The sequence below is a fragment of the Scyliorhinus torazame genome, chromosome 6 (assembly GCF_047496885.1).
Source record: "Scyliorhinus torazame isolate Kashiwa2021f chromosome 6, sScyTor2.1, whole genome shotgun sequence".
NCBI classification, from domain to species: Eukaryota; Metazoa; Chordata; class Chondrichthyes; order Carcharhiniformes; family Scyliorhinidae; genus Scyliorhinus; species Scyliorhinus torazame.
The window spans coordinates 241,867,127-241,883,366 of NC_092712.1; the positions used below are offsets into that span (position 1 = coordinate 241,867,127).

Below are 16,240 nucleotides of genomic sequence, written 5' to 3' on the forward strand. Positions count from 1 at the left end.
CAGCCTTGCCTCATAAGATTTTCCCTCCATACCAGGCAACATCCTGGTAAATCTCCTCTGCACCCGCTCCAAAGCCTCCACGTCCTTCCTATAATGCGGTGACCAGAACTGTACGCAATACTCCAAATGCGGCCGTACCAGAGTTTTGTACAGCTGCAACATGACCTCCTGACTCCGGAACTCAATCCCTCTACCAATAAAGGCCAACACTCCATAGGCCTTCTTCACAACCCTATCAACCTGGGTGGCAACTTTCAGGGATCTATGTACATGGACGATCCCTCTGCTCATCCACACTTCCAAGAACTTTACCATTAGCCAAATATTCCGCATTCCTGTTATTCCTTCCAAAGTGAATCACCTCACACTTCTCCACATTAAACTCCATTTGCCACCTCACAGCCCAGCTCTGCAGCTTATCTATGTCCCTCTGTAACCTGCTACATCCTTCCACACTGTCGACAACACCACCGACTTTAGTATCGTCTGCAAATTTACTCACCCACCCTTCTGCGCCTTCCTCTCGGTCATTGATAAAAACGACAAACAGCAACGGCCCCAGAACAGATCCTTGTGGTACGCCACTTGTAACTGAACTCCATTCTGAACATTTCACATCAACCACCACCCTCTGTCTTCTTTCAGCTAGCCAATTTCTGATCCATATCTCAAAATCACCCTCAATCCCCAGTCTCCGTATTTTCTGCAATAGCCTACCGTGGGGAACCTTATCAAACGCTTTACTGAAATCCATATACACCACATCAACTGCTCTACCCTCGTCTACCTGTTCAGTCACCTTCTCAAAAGAACTCGATAAGGTTTGTGAGGCATGACCTACCCTTTACAAAGCCATGCTGACTATCCCTGATCATATTATTCCTATCTAGATGATTATAAATCTTGTCTCTTATAATCCCCTCCTAGACTTTACCCTCTACAGGCGTGAGGCTCACCGGTCTATAGTTGCCGGGGTTGTCTCTGCTCCCCTTTTTGAACAACGGGACCACATTTGCTATCCTCCAGTCCTCTGGCACTCTTCCTGTAGCCAATGATGACATAAAAATCAAAGCCAAAGGTCCAGCAATCTCTTCCCTGGCCTCCCAGAGAATCCTAGGATAAATCCCATCAGGCCCCGGGGACTTATCTATTTTCAGCCTGTCCAGAATTGCCAACACCTCTTCCCTCAATGCACCTCAATGCCATCTATTCTGATAGCCTGGGTCTCAGCATTCTCCTCCACAACATTATCTTTTTCCTGAGTGAATACTGACGAAAAATATTCATTTAGTATCTCGCCTATCTCTTCAGACTCCACACACAACTTCCCATCCCTGTCCTTGACTGGTCCTACTCTTACCCTAGTCATTCGCTTATTCCTGACATACCTATAGAAAGCTTTTGGGTTTTCCTTGATCCTACCTGCCAAATACTTCTCATGTCCCCTCCTTGCTCGTCTAAGCTCTCTCTTTAGATCCTTCCTCGCTACCTTAACTATCCATCGCCCCAACTGAAACTTCACACCTCATCTTCACATAGGCCTCTTCTTCCTCTTAACAAGAGATTCCACTTCTTTGGTAAACCACGGTTCCCTCGCTCTAAGCCTTCCTCCCGGCCTGTCCGGTACGTACTTATCAAGAACACGCAGTAGCTGATCCTTGAACAAGCTCCACTTATCCAGTGTGCCCAACACTTGCAGTCTACTTCTCCAACCTATCCCCCCCCAAGTCACGTCTAATGGCATCATAATTGCCCTTCCCCCAGCTATAACTCTTGCCCTGCGGTGTATACCCTTTCCATCACTCGCGTAAACGTCACCAAATTGTGGTCACTGTCTCCAAAGTGCTCTCCTACCTCCAAGTCCAACACCTGGCCAGGTTCATTACCCGAAACCAAATCCAACATGGCCTCGCCTCTTGTTGGCCTGTCAACATATTGTGTCAGGAAACCCTCCTGCACACACTGTACAAAAAACGACCCATCTAATGTACTCGAACTATATCTTTTCCAGTCAATATTTGGAAAGTTAAAGTCTCCCATAATAACTACCCTGTTACTTTCACTCTTATCCAGGATCATCCTCGCCATCCTTTCCTCTACATCCCTAGAACTATTTGGAGGCCTATAGAAAACTCCCAACAGGGTGACCTCTCCTTTCCTGTTTCTAACCTCAGCCCATACTACCTCGGAAGATGAGTCCCCATCTAGCATCCTCTCCGCCACCGTAATACTGCTCTTGACTAGCAGCGCCACACCTCCCCCTCTTTTGCCTCCTTCTCTGAGCTTACTAAAACACCTAAACCCCGGAACCTGCAACATCCATTCCTGTCCCTGCTCTATCCAGGTCTCCAAAATGGCCACAACATCGAAGTCCCAGGTACCTACCCATGCTGCCAGTTCCCCTACCTTATTTCGTATACTCCTGGCATTGAAGTAGACACACTTCAAACCACCTACCTGCACACTGGCCCCCTCCTGCGACATCAAATCTGTGCTCCTAACCTCTATACTCTCATTCTCCCGTACCCTAAAACTACAATCCAGGTTCCCATGCCCCTGCTGCATTAGTTTAAACCCCCCCAGAGAGCACTAACAAATCTCCCCCCGTCCCCCCCAGGATATTTGTGCCCTTCAGGTTCAGATGTAGACCATCCTGACTGTAGAGGTCCTACCTTCCCCAGAAAGAGCCCCAGTTATCCAGAAATCTGAGTCCCTCCCGCCTGCACCATCCCTGTAGCCACGTGTTTAATTGCTCTCTCTCCCTATTCCTCATCTCACTATCACGTGGCACGGGCAACAACCCAGAGATAACAACTCTGTTTGTTCTAGTTCTGAGCTTCCATCTTATCTCCCTGAAAGCCTGCCTGACATCCTTGTCCCCTTTCCTACCTATGTCGTTGGTGCCAATGTGGACCACGACTTGGGGCTGCTGCCCCTCCCCCTTAAGGACCCGGAAAACACGATCCGAGACATCACGTACCCTTGCACCTGGGAGGCAACATACCAAACGTGAGTCTCTCACGCTCCCACAAAATCTCCTATCTGTGCCCATGACTATCGAGTCCCCAATTACTAATGCTCTGCTCCTCTCCCCCCTTCCCTTCTGAGCAACAGGGACAGACTCCGTGCCAGAGGCCCGTACCCCATGGCTTACCCCTGGTAAGTCGTCCCCCCCACAAGTATCCAAAGCGGTATACTTGTTTCTCAGGGGAACGACCGCAGGGGATCCCTGCACTGACTGCTTCTTCCCAGTCCCTCTTACAGTTACCCATCTATCTCCAATCTTTGGTGTAACTAATTCCCTGAAGCTGCTATCTATGACCCCCTCTGCCTCCCGAATGATCCGAAGTTCTTCCAACTCCAGCACCAGTTCCCTAACTCGGTCTTGGAGGAGCTGGAGATGGCAGCACTTCCTGCAGGTAAAATCAGCAGGGACACGAACGGCATCCCTCACCTCAAACATCCTGCAGGAGGAACATTGCACTCTCTTCCCTGCCATCCCTCTAACTTTCAACCAAGATCTGGCTAACCACAATTTAAGATGCATCTAGACAGATATATGAACGGGCAGGGAACAGAGGGAATTAGATCCTTGGAAAATAGGCGACAGGTTTAGATAAAGGATCTGGATTGGTGCAGGCTGGGAGGACCGAAGGACCTGTTCCTGTGCTGTAATTTTCTTTGTTCTAACTGAAGTGTTGAAGGACGAATATCCTGGGATTTTTCCGGATTGTGCAGCACAAGGTCGCAAAGTCACAGGTTAAGGCTAAGGCGAGAGGAGAAATCACAGAGTGAAGATAAAGGTGAAGTGCAATTGTCAGAAACAATTTTTGATCAGATGGTTGGAAAAGAACAAGAACAGGTGGAGGATGAGGCAGATATTTTTAGTTCAGGAAAATTGGCAGAGTTACAACAGAAAGATGTAGAAATAAAACGGATGTATCAGAAAGCAGAGACGGAAGTGGAATTGGAGTGGGCAGCACGGTAGCATTGTGGATAGCACAATTGCTTCACAGCTCCAGGGTCCCAGGTTCGATTCCGGCTTGGGTCACTGTCTGTGCGGAGTCTGCACATCCTCCCCATGTGTGCGTGGGTTTCCTCCGGGTGCTCCGGTTTCCTCCCACAGTCCAAAGATGTGCAGGTTAGGTGGATTGCCCATGATAAATTGCCCTTAGTGTCCAAAATTGCCCTTAAGTGTTGGGTGGGGTTGCTGGGTTGTGGGGATAGGGTGGAGGTGTTGACCTTGGGTAGGGTGCTCTTTCCAAGAGCCGGTGCAGACTCGATGGGCCGAATGGCCTCCTTCTGCACTGTAAATTCTATGAATCTATGGAGTGTATACCAGAGTGTTATTACCGTAAAAGTGATTAGTCTTGATGAGAAAATGGAGACTTTACATATGCAGGCGGATGGAAAGTGGGCAGAAGTTCATCAAGTAGTATTGCCGGTAGGATATAGAAAGGAGGTGTTGCGAGTTGCACATGAGGTGCCAGTGGGAAGTAATTTGGGAATAAGGAAAACTCAAGCTATAATCCAAAAACATTTTTATTGGCCTGGATTACATAAAGATGTAGTTAAATTTTGTCAATCATGTCACACATGTCAAGTAATAGGGAAACCTCAGGCAGTGATTAAACCAGCGCTCTTAGTACCCATTCCAGCATTTGAGGAACATTTTACATGGGTCCTAATTGATTGCATAGGACTGCTTCCCAAAACGAAAAGTGGGAATCAATATCTTTTGACGATGATGGATGTGTCTCCTCGGTTTCGAGGCCATTCCAGTACGTAGTATTGCAGCTACAAAGATTGTGGAGGAGTTACTTAAATTCTTTACTAGATATGGACTACCCACAGAAATACAATCGATCAAGGATCAAATTTTACCTCAAGGTTATTCAAAGAAGTTACGGATAGCTTAGGAATAAAACAAGTTAAATCAACTGCGTACCATCCAGAATCGTAGGGAGCATTAGAAAGGCGGCATCAGACATTAAAGACAATGTTGAAGGCTTGTCACGATTATTGAGATAAAGGAATTCCATTCGTACGGTTTGCAATTAGGGATGCACCTAATGAGTCAGCCAAATTTAGTCCTTTTGAATTCATTTTTGGTCATGAGGTAAGAGGACCACTTTAACCGATTTAAGAAAAATTGGTGAGCAGTCTGAAATTACATTATTGGATTACGTGTCAAATTTTAGGGAACGATTAAATAGAGCAGGTGAATTGGCTAGACAGCATTTAAAAGGTGCACAACATGTGATGAAACAGGTGGCGGACAAGAAATCCAAAGTTCGTAGTTTTGCCAGTGGAGATAGTTTTAGTGTTGTTACCAGTGGTAGGTGAACCTTTAAAAGCAAGGTTTTGTGGACCTTATCAGACTGAAAGGGAATTAAGTGAGGTTAATTATGTGGTAAAAACACCAGATAGAAGGAAGCCTCACCGAGTGTGTGTCATGTGAATATGCTTTAAAGGTACTTTGAAAGGGAAGGAGAGAAAAAGGAGGAGGTTTTAATGATTTGAACTCAAAGTGACGAACCAAATCCAGATGACTGTGAATTTGACATACCTCAACCTCAAATTAAATTGGAAAATGAGGATGTTCTTAAAAATTGGGATAAATTGTTGAGTTACCTTCCAGAAGAAAAACAGACTGACCTGAGTTATTGATATCACATGGCAAGTTTGTGGAGATAAATTGGGAAGTACAAAAATGGCTATACATGATGTAGATGTGGGAAATACTGTTCCAATCAAACAACATCCATATAGACTTAACACTTTAAAATTGGCACAGGTTAACAAAGAGATTGAGAGTATGCTTAAAAATGGCGTAATTGAAGTGGGTTGCAGCCAATGGAGCTCACCCACAGTGATGGTACCTAAACCAGACGGTACCCAACGGTTGTGTGTGGACTATAGAAAGATTAATTCAGTTACAAGAACGGACTCTTATCCTATCCCACGTTTGGAGGATTGCATTGAGAAAGTGGGACAATCAGCTTTTCATAGAATAGATTATCATAGAATTTACAGTGCAGAAGGAGGCCATTCGGCCCATCGAGTCTGCACCGGCTCTTGGAAAGAGCACCCTACCCAAGGTCAACACCTCCACCCTATCCCCATAACCCAGTAACCCCACCCAACACTAAGGGCAATTTTGGACACTAAGGGCAATTTATCATGGCCAATCCACCTAACCTGCACATCTTTGGACTGTGGGAGGAAACCGGAGCACCCGGAGGAAACCCACGCACACACGGGGAGGATGTGCAGACTCCGTACAGACAGTGACCCAAGCCGGAATCGAACCTGGGACCCTGGAGCTGTGAAGCAATTGTGCTATCCACAATGCTACCGTGCTGCCCCGGTAAAACCCAGTTTTATTTCTAAACTGGATTTACTGGCAGGTTCCTTTGTCCGAAATGGCGAAAGAGATTTCAGCTTTTGTGACTCCAGATGGTACACACCCATTCAAAAAGTTGCGCCATTTGGCATGAAAAACACCCCAGCCACATTTCAACGGTTAACTAACAAAGTCGTTTCAGGATTACCCAATTGTGCGGTATACATCGACGATCTGGTAATTTTCAGCCAGACATGGAAAGAACATTTAAAACATCTGATGGAGTTATTCGGTTGACTTCAGGAGGCAGGTTTGGTGATAAACTTAGCCAAAAGTGAATTTGGAAAAGCTCAAGTCACTTTCCTTGGCCATACAATCGGACAGGGTCACAATCGGACAGGGTCGAACAGGGTCGAATGGTCCCACAGGATGTGAAAACAAGTTATTGGGCAGTTTTCAATATCCTTAAGACGAAGGGAAATAATGCAATTTCTTGGCATGAGTGGATTTGATCGAACATTTGTGCAAACGTTTTGTAGCGTGATTGCTCCACTGATGGACTGAACGTCGAAAATTTCAATGGACAGTGGAGTTTCAACGGGCATTTGACTGCCTGAAAGCTGTGATAACCAATGCTCCTCTGTTGGAGAATTACAAGGGACTCAGATCAGATTGAACTAAAGTATCTGACTTTAAAGAGACATGCCGAGGCGTAGAGAAATGGATGGATCGTGTAGAGACCTTCTTATTCAAAGAGACTGTCAATCGAGAAGGATTCCAGTTGGAGGAAAAAAAAAAAAAGACTATATTATTTTGGGCCCCACACCTCAGGAAGGACATACTGGCACTGGAGCGGGTCCAGCGGAGATTCACACGGATGATCCCAGGAATGGTAGGCCTAACATACGATGAACATCTGAGGATCCTGGGATTATATTCATTGGAGTTTAAGAGGTTGAGGGGAGATCTAATAGAAACTTACAAGATAATGAATGACTTAGATAGGGTGGATGTAGGGAAGTTGTTTCCATTAGCAGGGGAGACTAGGACCTGGGGGCACAGCCTTAGAATAAAAGGGAGTCACTTTAGAACAGAGATGAGGAGAAATTTCTTCAGCCAGAGAGTGGTGGGTCTGTGGAATTCATTGCCACAGAGGGCGGTGGAGGCCGGGACGTTGAGTGTCTTTAAGACAGAAGTTGATAAATTCTTGATTTCTCGAGGAATTAAGGGTTATGGAGAGAGAGCGGGTAAATGGAGTTGAAATCAGCCATGATTGAATGGTGGAGTCGACTCGATGGGCCGAATGGCCTTACTTCCACTCCTATGTCTTATGGTCTTATACCTGTTTGTGTGGCGTTTGTTTTGAAACAAAAAAGTATATTTACTGTGTGCATTTTTTTTTAAAGGATAGAGAAAAGGTGAAAAATGAAACTATTTTTATTTCCTAGGGGGAGGGGTCATGTGAAAGTACCTTTAAGAAATGGGTGTTTTTATAGAATAACTGTAGTGGGTGTACCTTTAAGATGGATGTTTATTACTGCAGTGATGTGGAGCTGGGCTATCTGTCAGCTTTTAGTTTCACTTTGCGTCTGTTTTTTGGGTTTTGTTTCAGTGTTGGAGCTGAAGCCAGACAAAGCAGGTGTCCTGTGGTTCTCTCTGCCATGAAAAGACTATCTCTTGATCATTTGGTGAATTCAGAATTCTAAATGTCCTCAGTAGTGAATTTAAACCTAATGTGCTTCTGTTAAAAGGTGTTTCTTTTGTCTTCTGGAAGTTGTTTGGGAGTGTTAAGGATTACTTATGTTGTATTCTTTGGGGGATGTATTTGAATTAATGGTTGCTAAGATGTTCACTGTATGTTTTAACAAGGTTAACTTGAGTTCATAGAATAAACATTGTTTTGCTTGCTCCCCATACCACAATCTATTAAAAGTTGTGGGTCAGGTGAACTCCATGATTCACTTTGGGATTCTCTAAACCCTGGCCCATAACAATACTCCTGGGCCCCAAAGACCACACTATTAGAGGACTTAATGAACACCAACAATAAGGAAGGGGGAGTCTGTGGGAAAATATATGGACAGCTACAGGACTAGACCAGATGGAAATGGGAGGATGAACTGGGGGCAGATGTGGGGTGGGGACTCTGGAGCGAAGCATTGAGCAAAGCCAACTCCACCTCCCCCTGCACAAGGCTCAGCCTCATGCAGTTCAAAGTGGTGCACAGAGCACACCTGACCAGAACCCGAATGAACAGGTTCTTCCCAGAGGTAGAGGACAAATGTGCACTGTTCCAGAAGGGCCTGGCCAACCACACCCACATGTTCTGTGCTTGTCCTAAACTTGCTGGGTTCTGGACAGTCTTCTCCGAGGCAGTGTCCAAGTCTTCGGGGTGCCAGGCCAGCCAGAGCTACACATGGGGAAGAGGGCCAACGCCCTAGCTTTCGCTTCCCTAGTCGCTCGCCAGAGAATCCTGCTCGGCTAGCGATCAACTGCACCACCCACAGCTGCAGACTGGCTAGCTGACCTTTCTGAATTTCTCCACCTGGAGAAGATCAAATACGCTATCCGAGGGTCGGAGGAAGGCTTCCTTACTGCATGGGGGTAATTTGTCAGTCTGTTCCAAAACCTGTTTGAGGCCAACAATAACCAATAGATGGAGAACTGGAAGGATTAGAAAGGGAAAGGGGGGGGGGAAAGACAAGGCGGAACGTCAGGGACAACAAGGCGGGACGTCAGGGACACACAACCCAGGAAGGACGGGGGGGGGGGGGGGGGGGGGGCCGACAGGGAGAAAGAAAGACAACACAGGGGAGGGGGCCAACCTCCACCACCCCCATCCACAAAAAGGAACACAGCTGAAGCTGACAGAGGGAGAAAAGTGGGGGGGGGGGTTGGGAAAGAGAAAAAAGGAGAAGGGGGAGCACCCCCCGGATCGATCAGGGTGGACATCAGAACTAGACGGCAACAATTTGTAAAAGAAACGCAAGACAAAGCCTTTTTACACTGTATAATAAATGAAAACAAATGGCAATGTACATAACTTTGAAAATGCCAACAAAAAGATTCTTTTTTAAAATAAATAAAATAAATGAGTCTTTTCTGGTTGGCAGGATGGAACGATTGGTGTGCCACAGGGATTGGTGCTGGGGCCTGAACTCTACAATTTATATAAATGATTTAGGGGCTGAGGGCATGGTTGCTAAATACACAAAGATAGGTAAGAAAGCAAGTTGTGAACAGGCTGCAAGGAGGCTACAAAAGGATATAAATAGGTTAGCTGAGTGGACAACATGAAGTAGAGTATAACATGGGAAATTGTGCATTTTGGCATGAATTTAAAAAAACATATCTAAATGGTGAGATTGCAGAGCTCAGATTCAGAGGAATCGGTGTATCCTAGAGCATGAATCCTAGAGCATGAATCACAAAATGTAAGTATGCAGGTACAGCAAATAATTAAGTAAATAGAACGATTTTGTTCATGGAGAGGGGAATTGAATAAAACAGTAAAGAGGTCCTGTTTTAGTTATACAGGGCACTCACTGGTGAGACTACATCTGCAGTACTCTGTACAGTATTGGTCTCCTTATTTAAGGAGGAGGTAAATGCATTGGAAGCAGTTCAAAAAGGAGGTTTATTAGATGACTGGCTATTTACCTGGAATGGGCACGTTGTCTCATGCAGACAGACTGGACAGGCTAGGCTTATATCCTCTGGAGTTTAGAGTAAGGGGTCACTTGATACAAGTGACATACGAGATCCTGAGGGGACTTGACAGGGTGGATGTGGAGAGGACATTTCCTCATGTGGGAGAATCTAGAACTAGGGGTCACTGTTTAAAAATATAGGGTATCACCCATTTTTAAGACAGGTGAGAGGAATATTTTTCTCCTAGAGGGTCGTGAATCTTTGGAACTCTCTTCCTCAAAAGGCAGTAGCATCTTTGAATATTATTAAGGCAGAGGTAGATAGGTTATTGATAAGCAAGGGGTGAAGGGTTAATTTATTAGGTTATTGATAAGCAAGGGGTGAAAGGTTATCGGGGGTAGGGAGGAATGTGGAGTTCAGGTTAAAATCAGATCAGCCATGACCTTATTGAATGGCAGAGCATGCCTGAAGGGCCGATTGTCCGAGTTGTACTTAACTCTACACTGGAAAAATATGATGCACTAATCTACAGATATTGCACTCATCCTCACTGCAATAAGCTATAGTTATGTCAGTTGGCTTTACTCAAATTTTGAAATGAGGAGGATGGGGAAGAGGTCTAAACATCATTATACCTCAAATTCTACCTGAAAACATTTGTACAAATTTAAAAGTAAATAACCCAAGAAATACTTTCACATCACAATTGTACCAGTTACATCTCAAACATTATTCTGTCACAAGTTATGCAGCAGTTGTTATGGGCCAGGGTTTAGAGAACCCCAAAGTGTATCATGGAGTTCCCCTGACCCACAACTTTTAATAGGCTGGGGTATGGGGAGCACACGGCCCACTCTACAGGTGTGGTACAGCAGAAATGGAAATGTATTGTTTAAAGCAAAACAATGTTTATTCTATTAACTCAAGTTAACCTTTTTAAAACATCGTGAACATCTTAGCAACCATTAATTCAAATACAATCCCCAAAGAATACAACACTAAGTAATCCTTAAGCTGTCCTTTTAACATCCATAAGACTTTAAAAAAAACTTTAAACAGAAGCACATCAGGTTAAAGTCTCTACTGAGAGCAGTTATTAGTTTTAAATCACCAAAGGATCGATTTACAGTTTTTAGATAACAGAGAGACTAATACCCCGTCTGGCTGTGACTACAGCTATCTAGCTCTGAAAACAAAACAAAACACACCCTGCAGCAAACAGCCCAAAATGAAAGTAAAAAGCTGACAGACAGCCCAGCTCCACCCACACTCTGACATCACTGATAAACAATCATTTCTTAAAGGTACATTTCTTAAACACCCATTTCTTAAAGGTACTCTCACATGACACAGTTCATTTAGCACTGGGATTTTGGAGCCTTCCTTGCAGATGTGATGGTACTCTTTTGAGTTGCAATTTTCTTGCCCTTTTCAGAGTTTATTTTGAACATAAATAAGTTTCCCCAAGATCCTTGCTCCACCCCTTTTCTTACACCATGAAAAGCTATGTTTTACATGTTAAAAGAATGTTGTCTGGGACTCAAAAGGTCAAATGTGTGATCAGGTTCCAGTTCAATACCTGCTGTTGTTAGGTTAAAAAGCAAGCTGAAACTACTCCTTAAAATCAATCTTATTTACACAAGTGTTGTTCTGCTAAAAAATACTAATACAAAGTGCAGAAAGAGAGATTACAGAAAGGTCTGTATTGGCTTGTAATGCAGAACAAGGCCAGCAGCGCAGTTTCAATTCCCGTACCGGCCTCCCCGAACAGGTGCCGGAATGTGGCAACTAGGGGCTTTTCACAGTAACTTCATTGAAGCCTACTGTGACAATAAGCGATTATTATTAATTGACCAGGACATTTCAAAAGCGCCCCAGTTTTCAAGGACAGTTTTCTCCAAAATGCTCAAATGTCCAGCTTTCCAGCTCCACTTCAACCCCCTCCTTAAGTCAGCAAAAACAAAAAAAACCTTGTGCTGCGGTGCACCCTGGGAATAGAGGCCAGCTCTACTCTGGATTCTTCAGCAATGGCAGCCATTGTTATTGTGCCCCTAGGAAAGGCAGCTCAGTCCGGGGTGGGGGGGGGGATCACCACCTTTTTGGTGCAGCTTTTAAATATCCTTGTGGCATCAAGCCACCTGCCTGGCTTGCCAATTATTACAAGACGCACCACCCAGTGCTGCTGGTACTTCATAACTGCTCCACTCTTCAGCCTTCTTCCTCAACAATCCCAGTGAATCTCTTGCCATCTACGGCCACAATAATCTGTCAATCACTTTGCAGCTTTGGACAATCTGGTCTCACCGGTCCAGTTGGCTTCCGAGGCAGAGCAGGATGTTCATAGCAAACAACTCAATTGCACAATCAATCTTCCGTTAAACTTTAGAATGATTTGCAGCTCAAGTATCTATTACTCAAGATCTATCTATTACCATGTACAAATTCACAATTTGTGGAAATAATATTCAATGATAATTGATAAATGCAATCTTCCTGCCGTATGGGAACACAATCTGCTCGTAACATGTATCCAACTATAACTAATGGGCTGGATTTCTGACAATGGTGTTCTTAGAGTTACTGGTTCATAATAACTAGTTTTTAAAAAATAAATTTAGAGTACCCAATTATTTGTTTTTCAATTAAGGGGCAATTTAGCATGGCCAATCCATCTAACCTGCACATCTTTGGGTTGTGGGGGCGAAACCCACGCACACAGGGAAAATGTACAAACTCCACACGGTCAGTGACTTAGGGCCGGGATTCGAACCCGGGTCCTCAGCGCCATAGTCCCAGAGCTAACCACTGTGCCATGTGCTGCCCCCATAATAACTATAGTTTGACTGCATATTGCTGTTTGTATAGAAGTAGAATGGCATGCAATATGTAAATACTGAAGCAGTAGTGTGTGTGCCAAGGGAATATATGAAGTTAAAATTAAACTGACTGGACATTTCTCAGACTCAATCTATGGAATAGGATTCCCAACTCTGGCTTGACCTATTCTGGGAAATGTCAATACATGACTTCCTACCTTCAATTGCCCCGCCTCCAAACTCCTGCCATTCGTTGCCCAATATGTCAGTCATCACAGAGATCCACTTCCCAAGACCTTCCAAGGTGCCCTTGTTTTGACTTTTGAAAATTATGTCACCTCAGACATGCACAAAAGGAAATACAGCCTTGGCATAATTTCAGATGAGTTACCAAAATATAAACACAAATGGTTGTGATCTGTTAGCATGGTCTGTAAATCATATCCTGATATGTGAATTTGTGCTGATTTTTGAAATCCCCAGAAAATTGGGGTACCCCTTCAGGGTTGTGCCCCTGTAGGAAATTTCAGATTTCAATCTTTAAACTAGGCAACCAGTTTCCTTCTTTGAGGAAGTCACGTGAGGCGGGACAAACTGTATTGTTTAGGTTTCCCAGAATTTAGATAGAAATCAGTCTTGTGTCATTCAACAATAGCATCAGACTCAGTAAATGTAAGCTGTAAATTATGGATATGGCAGGGTTGCCTCTCAACTTCACTCGATTTGTAACAGCCATTAATCAACTTGTTGTCTCGCCTTCCTTACCTTTCATGGCGAACAAAATCAAAGCTGTTATGTTCTCCGTAAGAACCAACAAAAGGAGACCCAAAGCAACCAGGGAATACAACCTCCAGGGCGTTAAAGCTAGAAACCTGGGAGAGCAGATGGGGTAAGGATGAGAGAGAGAGAGAGAAAGGTTAAACACTCACCAACTGCCATTTCCGTCAGACCCACCCAATATATTTTATTTCTTTCCAGTGTATGCTGCTCAATCGAGTTTTCCTTTCTCGAGAAGATACAGCTGCCTGTGTACAACTGAACCAGTAGAATTTAGAGAATATGCATATGAAACTGGAATCCACCCAACACATGGTTCAACATTGAACACTAAAATATTTACGCATTCTTTTGTGAAAAATAATGGAATCACCAACGTCACATTGAGATGCATCTTCCAAATGGAATCGTAATCATAGATGGGTATTTGAGGTGAAGATAATTTACCGACTACAAAATGAAAGGTATGCGACAGGCCTACAGGATTTGAGAGAGCAATGAGCCCCCTGTCCAATGAAAGCCGCCTTAAAACAGTTCATTGCCCATCAACAGAACTCATCTCGAATATAAATCAAATTCAGCTACCACACATTAACGGGGACAGAAAGTCAGCCTGCTTGTTCAATCTGAATGTTTTTCCTATTTGAGGGGGTGGGAGATTTCACCGAGCTTGCCCCTTACCAAAAGAGAGCGTTGCAGCAGATTAACATTGCAATGGCACGAGCCGGTCTGTGCCCGGTTAAAGCGGTCTCCATGTAACTCAGCAACAAAAACCAGAGTGAATCTGAATCATCCGCCTCCTGCTTGTCGTCAGCCTGAAGCCGGAGCGCAGGCACCGCCTTCCCGTCCGGCTGAACACCGGGTGCCGCCGCTTGCTGCCCATCATTACTGCCGCCCAGCCACCACCACATCCCCACACTCGCCATCTTATCTTTCCTTTTTCCACACTTGTTTATTTACAGCTGCCCTGCCTTGACGTCACCTCAGTGTTATGGTTTTGATCTCTCTTGATTGTTACGCCGCCACCTTGTGGGGAGGGGAAGCTGGACAAGCTGACTGTCTATTGGCGGAGGGATGGACACCTTCAGCTGACTCGGGGGAGAGAGTCAGGGATGTTATTGTTGAAGCAATGCTGAATTGACATCATTTTGAAAGTGAAGGCTTACAGCCGAGAGATCTGGTTAGCCTCTTGATGTGATCCATACTTACCACTAATGGGAGTTACATGCCGTGATTCCCAGTGGCCCCATGCTATTTGTCTCTTTCTTCATCTCTCCAGTCCCACCACCACCAAATATTTCCCCCAGCAGAACATTCTGTGGTCTGAGACTCACAAGATTTTGAATGTTTACAGGTGAGGCACGATCAATTGGACAAAGACTATATAGAACATTACAGCGCAGTACAGGCCCTTCGGCCCTCGATGTTGCGCCGACCTGTGAAACCACTCTAAAGCCCATCTACATTATTCCCTTATCGTCCATATGTCTATCCAATGACCATTTGAATGCGCTTAGTGTTGGCGAGTCCACTACTGTTGCAGGCAGTGCATTCCACGCCCTTACTACTCTGAGTAAAGAACCTACCTCTGACATCTGTCCTATATCTATCTCCCCTCAATTTAAAGCTATGTCCCCTCGTGCTAGACATCACCATCCGAGGAAAAAGGCTCTCACTGTCCACCCTATCCAATCCTCTGATCATCTTGTATGACTCAATTAAGTCACCTCTTAACCTTCTTATCTCTAACGAAAACAGCCTCAAACTATAGTTGAATCCAACTGAGGCTTTATTGCTATCAGATGTGTGGCCTTCCACAGCAGCTGGCGAAATGGCTGCTGGCTGGAGGACACACATATTTATACCCCGCCTCCTGGGCGGAGCCAGCAGGCAGGGACTACCGGCGAACCTGTAGTACAGGTCCTACCATATATCATCTAATACAGGTGCAACAGTGGTTTCCCACATTCACCCCCTGTTAAAAATTGAGTCCGGCAAGGGTGGTGGATAACTATATACAACAATGAGTTAATATTTACAAGATTTGAGCAAACAAATGTCCTTTGATGTCCGGTGGACCGGTCAGAGGTTTAGCCGGTCCGGAGCCTTGATGTTCCTCTGGGAGCGACGCAGTGGTGTCAGCGATGTTTCATAGAATTTACAGTGCAGAAGGAGGCCATTCGGCCCATCGAGTCTGCACCGGCTCTTGGAAAGAGCACCCCACCCAAGGTCGACACCACCACCCTATCCCCATAACCCAGTAACCCCACCCAACACTAAGGGCAATTTTGGACACTAAGGGCAATTTATCATGCCCAATCCACCTAACCTGCACATCTTTGGACTGGTGGTGCTGATCTGGTTGATCGTGACTCCGGGAGTTTGCCAAAATCCTCTTCATCGTCGGGCGTGGGCAGGGGGGGGGGGACGGATGGTCCTGGGGGGGGAGGTGCTGTTGGGAGTGACGGGGGAGGGGAGGGTGGCGCCGGGGGTGGGGGGGGGGGAACCTGCTGGTGCCAGGTCCATGATGGAGACAGTATCCTGGCAGCCGTCGGGGAACGCCACGTAGGCGTACTGGGGGTTTGAGTGGAGCAAGTGCACCCTTCTCCACCAACGGGTCCGCCTTGTGGAGTCAGACGTGCTTACAGAG

The 16,240-nt window shown here is 45.3% G+C and overlaps 1 protein-coding gene across 1 annotated transcript in view; it reads right to left on the reverse strand.

Annotated features, from left to right (window-relative positions):
• Positions 1-14,546, reverse strand: part of LOC140425794 (reticulophagy regulator 1-like) — a 63,447-nt gene extending 48,901 nt beyond the window's left edge. Inside the window, exons 1-2 of the mRNA XM_072510210.1 lie at positions 14,272-14,546; positions 13,579-13,685 (exon numbers count right to left, since the gene is read on the reverse strand). Of these exons, the coding sequence (XP_072366311.1) occupies positions 13,579-13,685; positions 14,272-14,516 (352 nt within the window). The 5' untranslated portion in view covers positions 14,517-14,546. The remainder of the gene's footprint in view (positions 1-13,578; positions 13,686-14,271) is intronic.
• Positions 14,547-16,240: the final 1,694 nt, after the last annotated feature.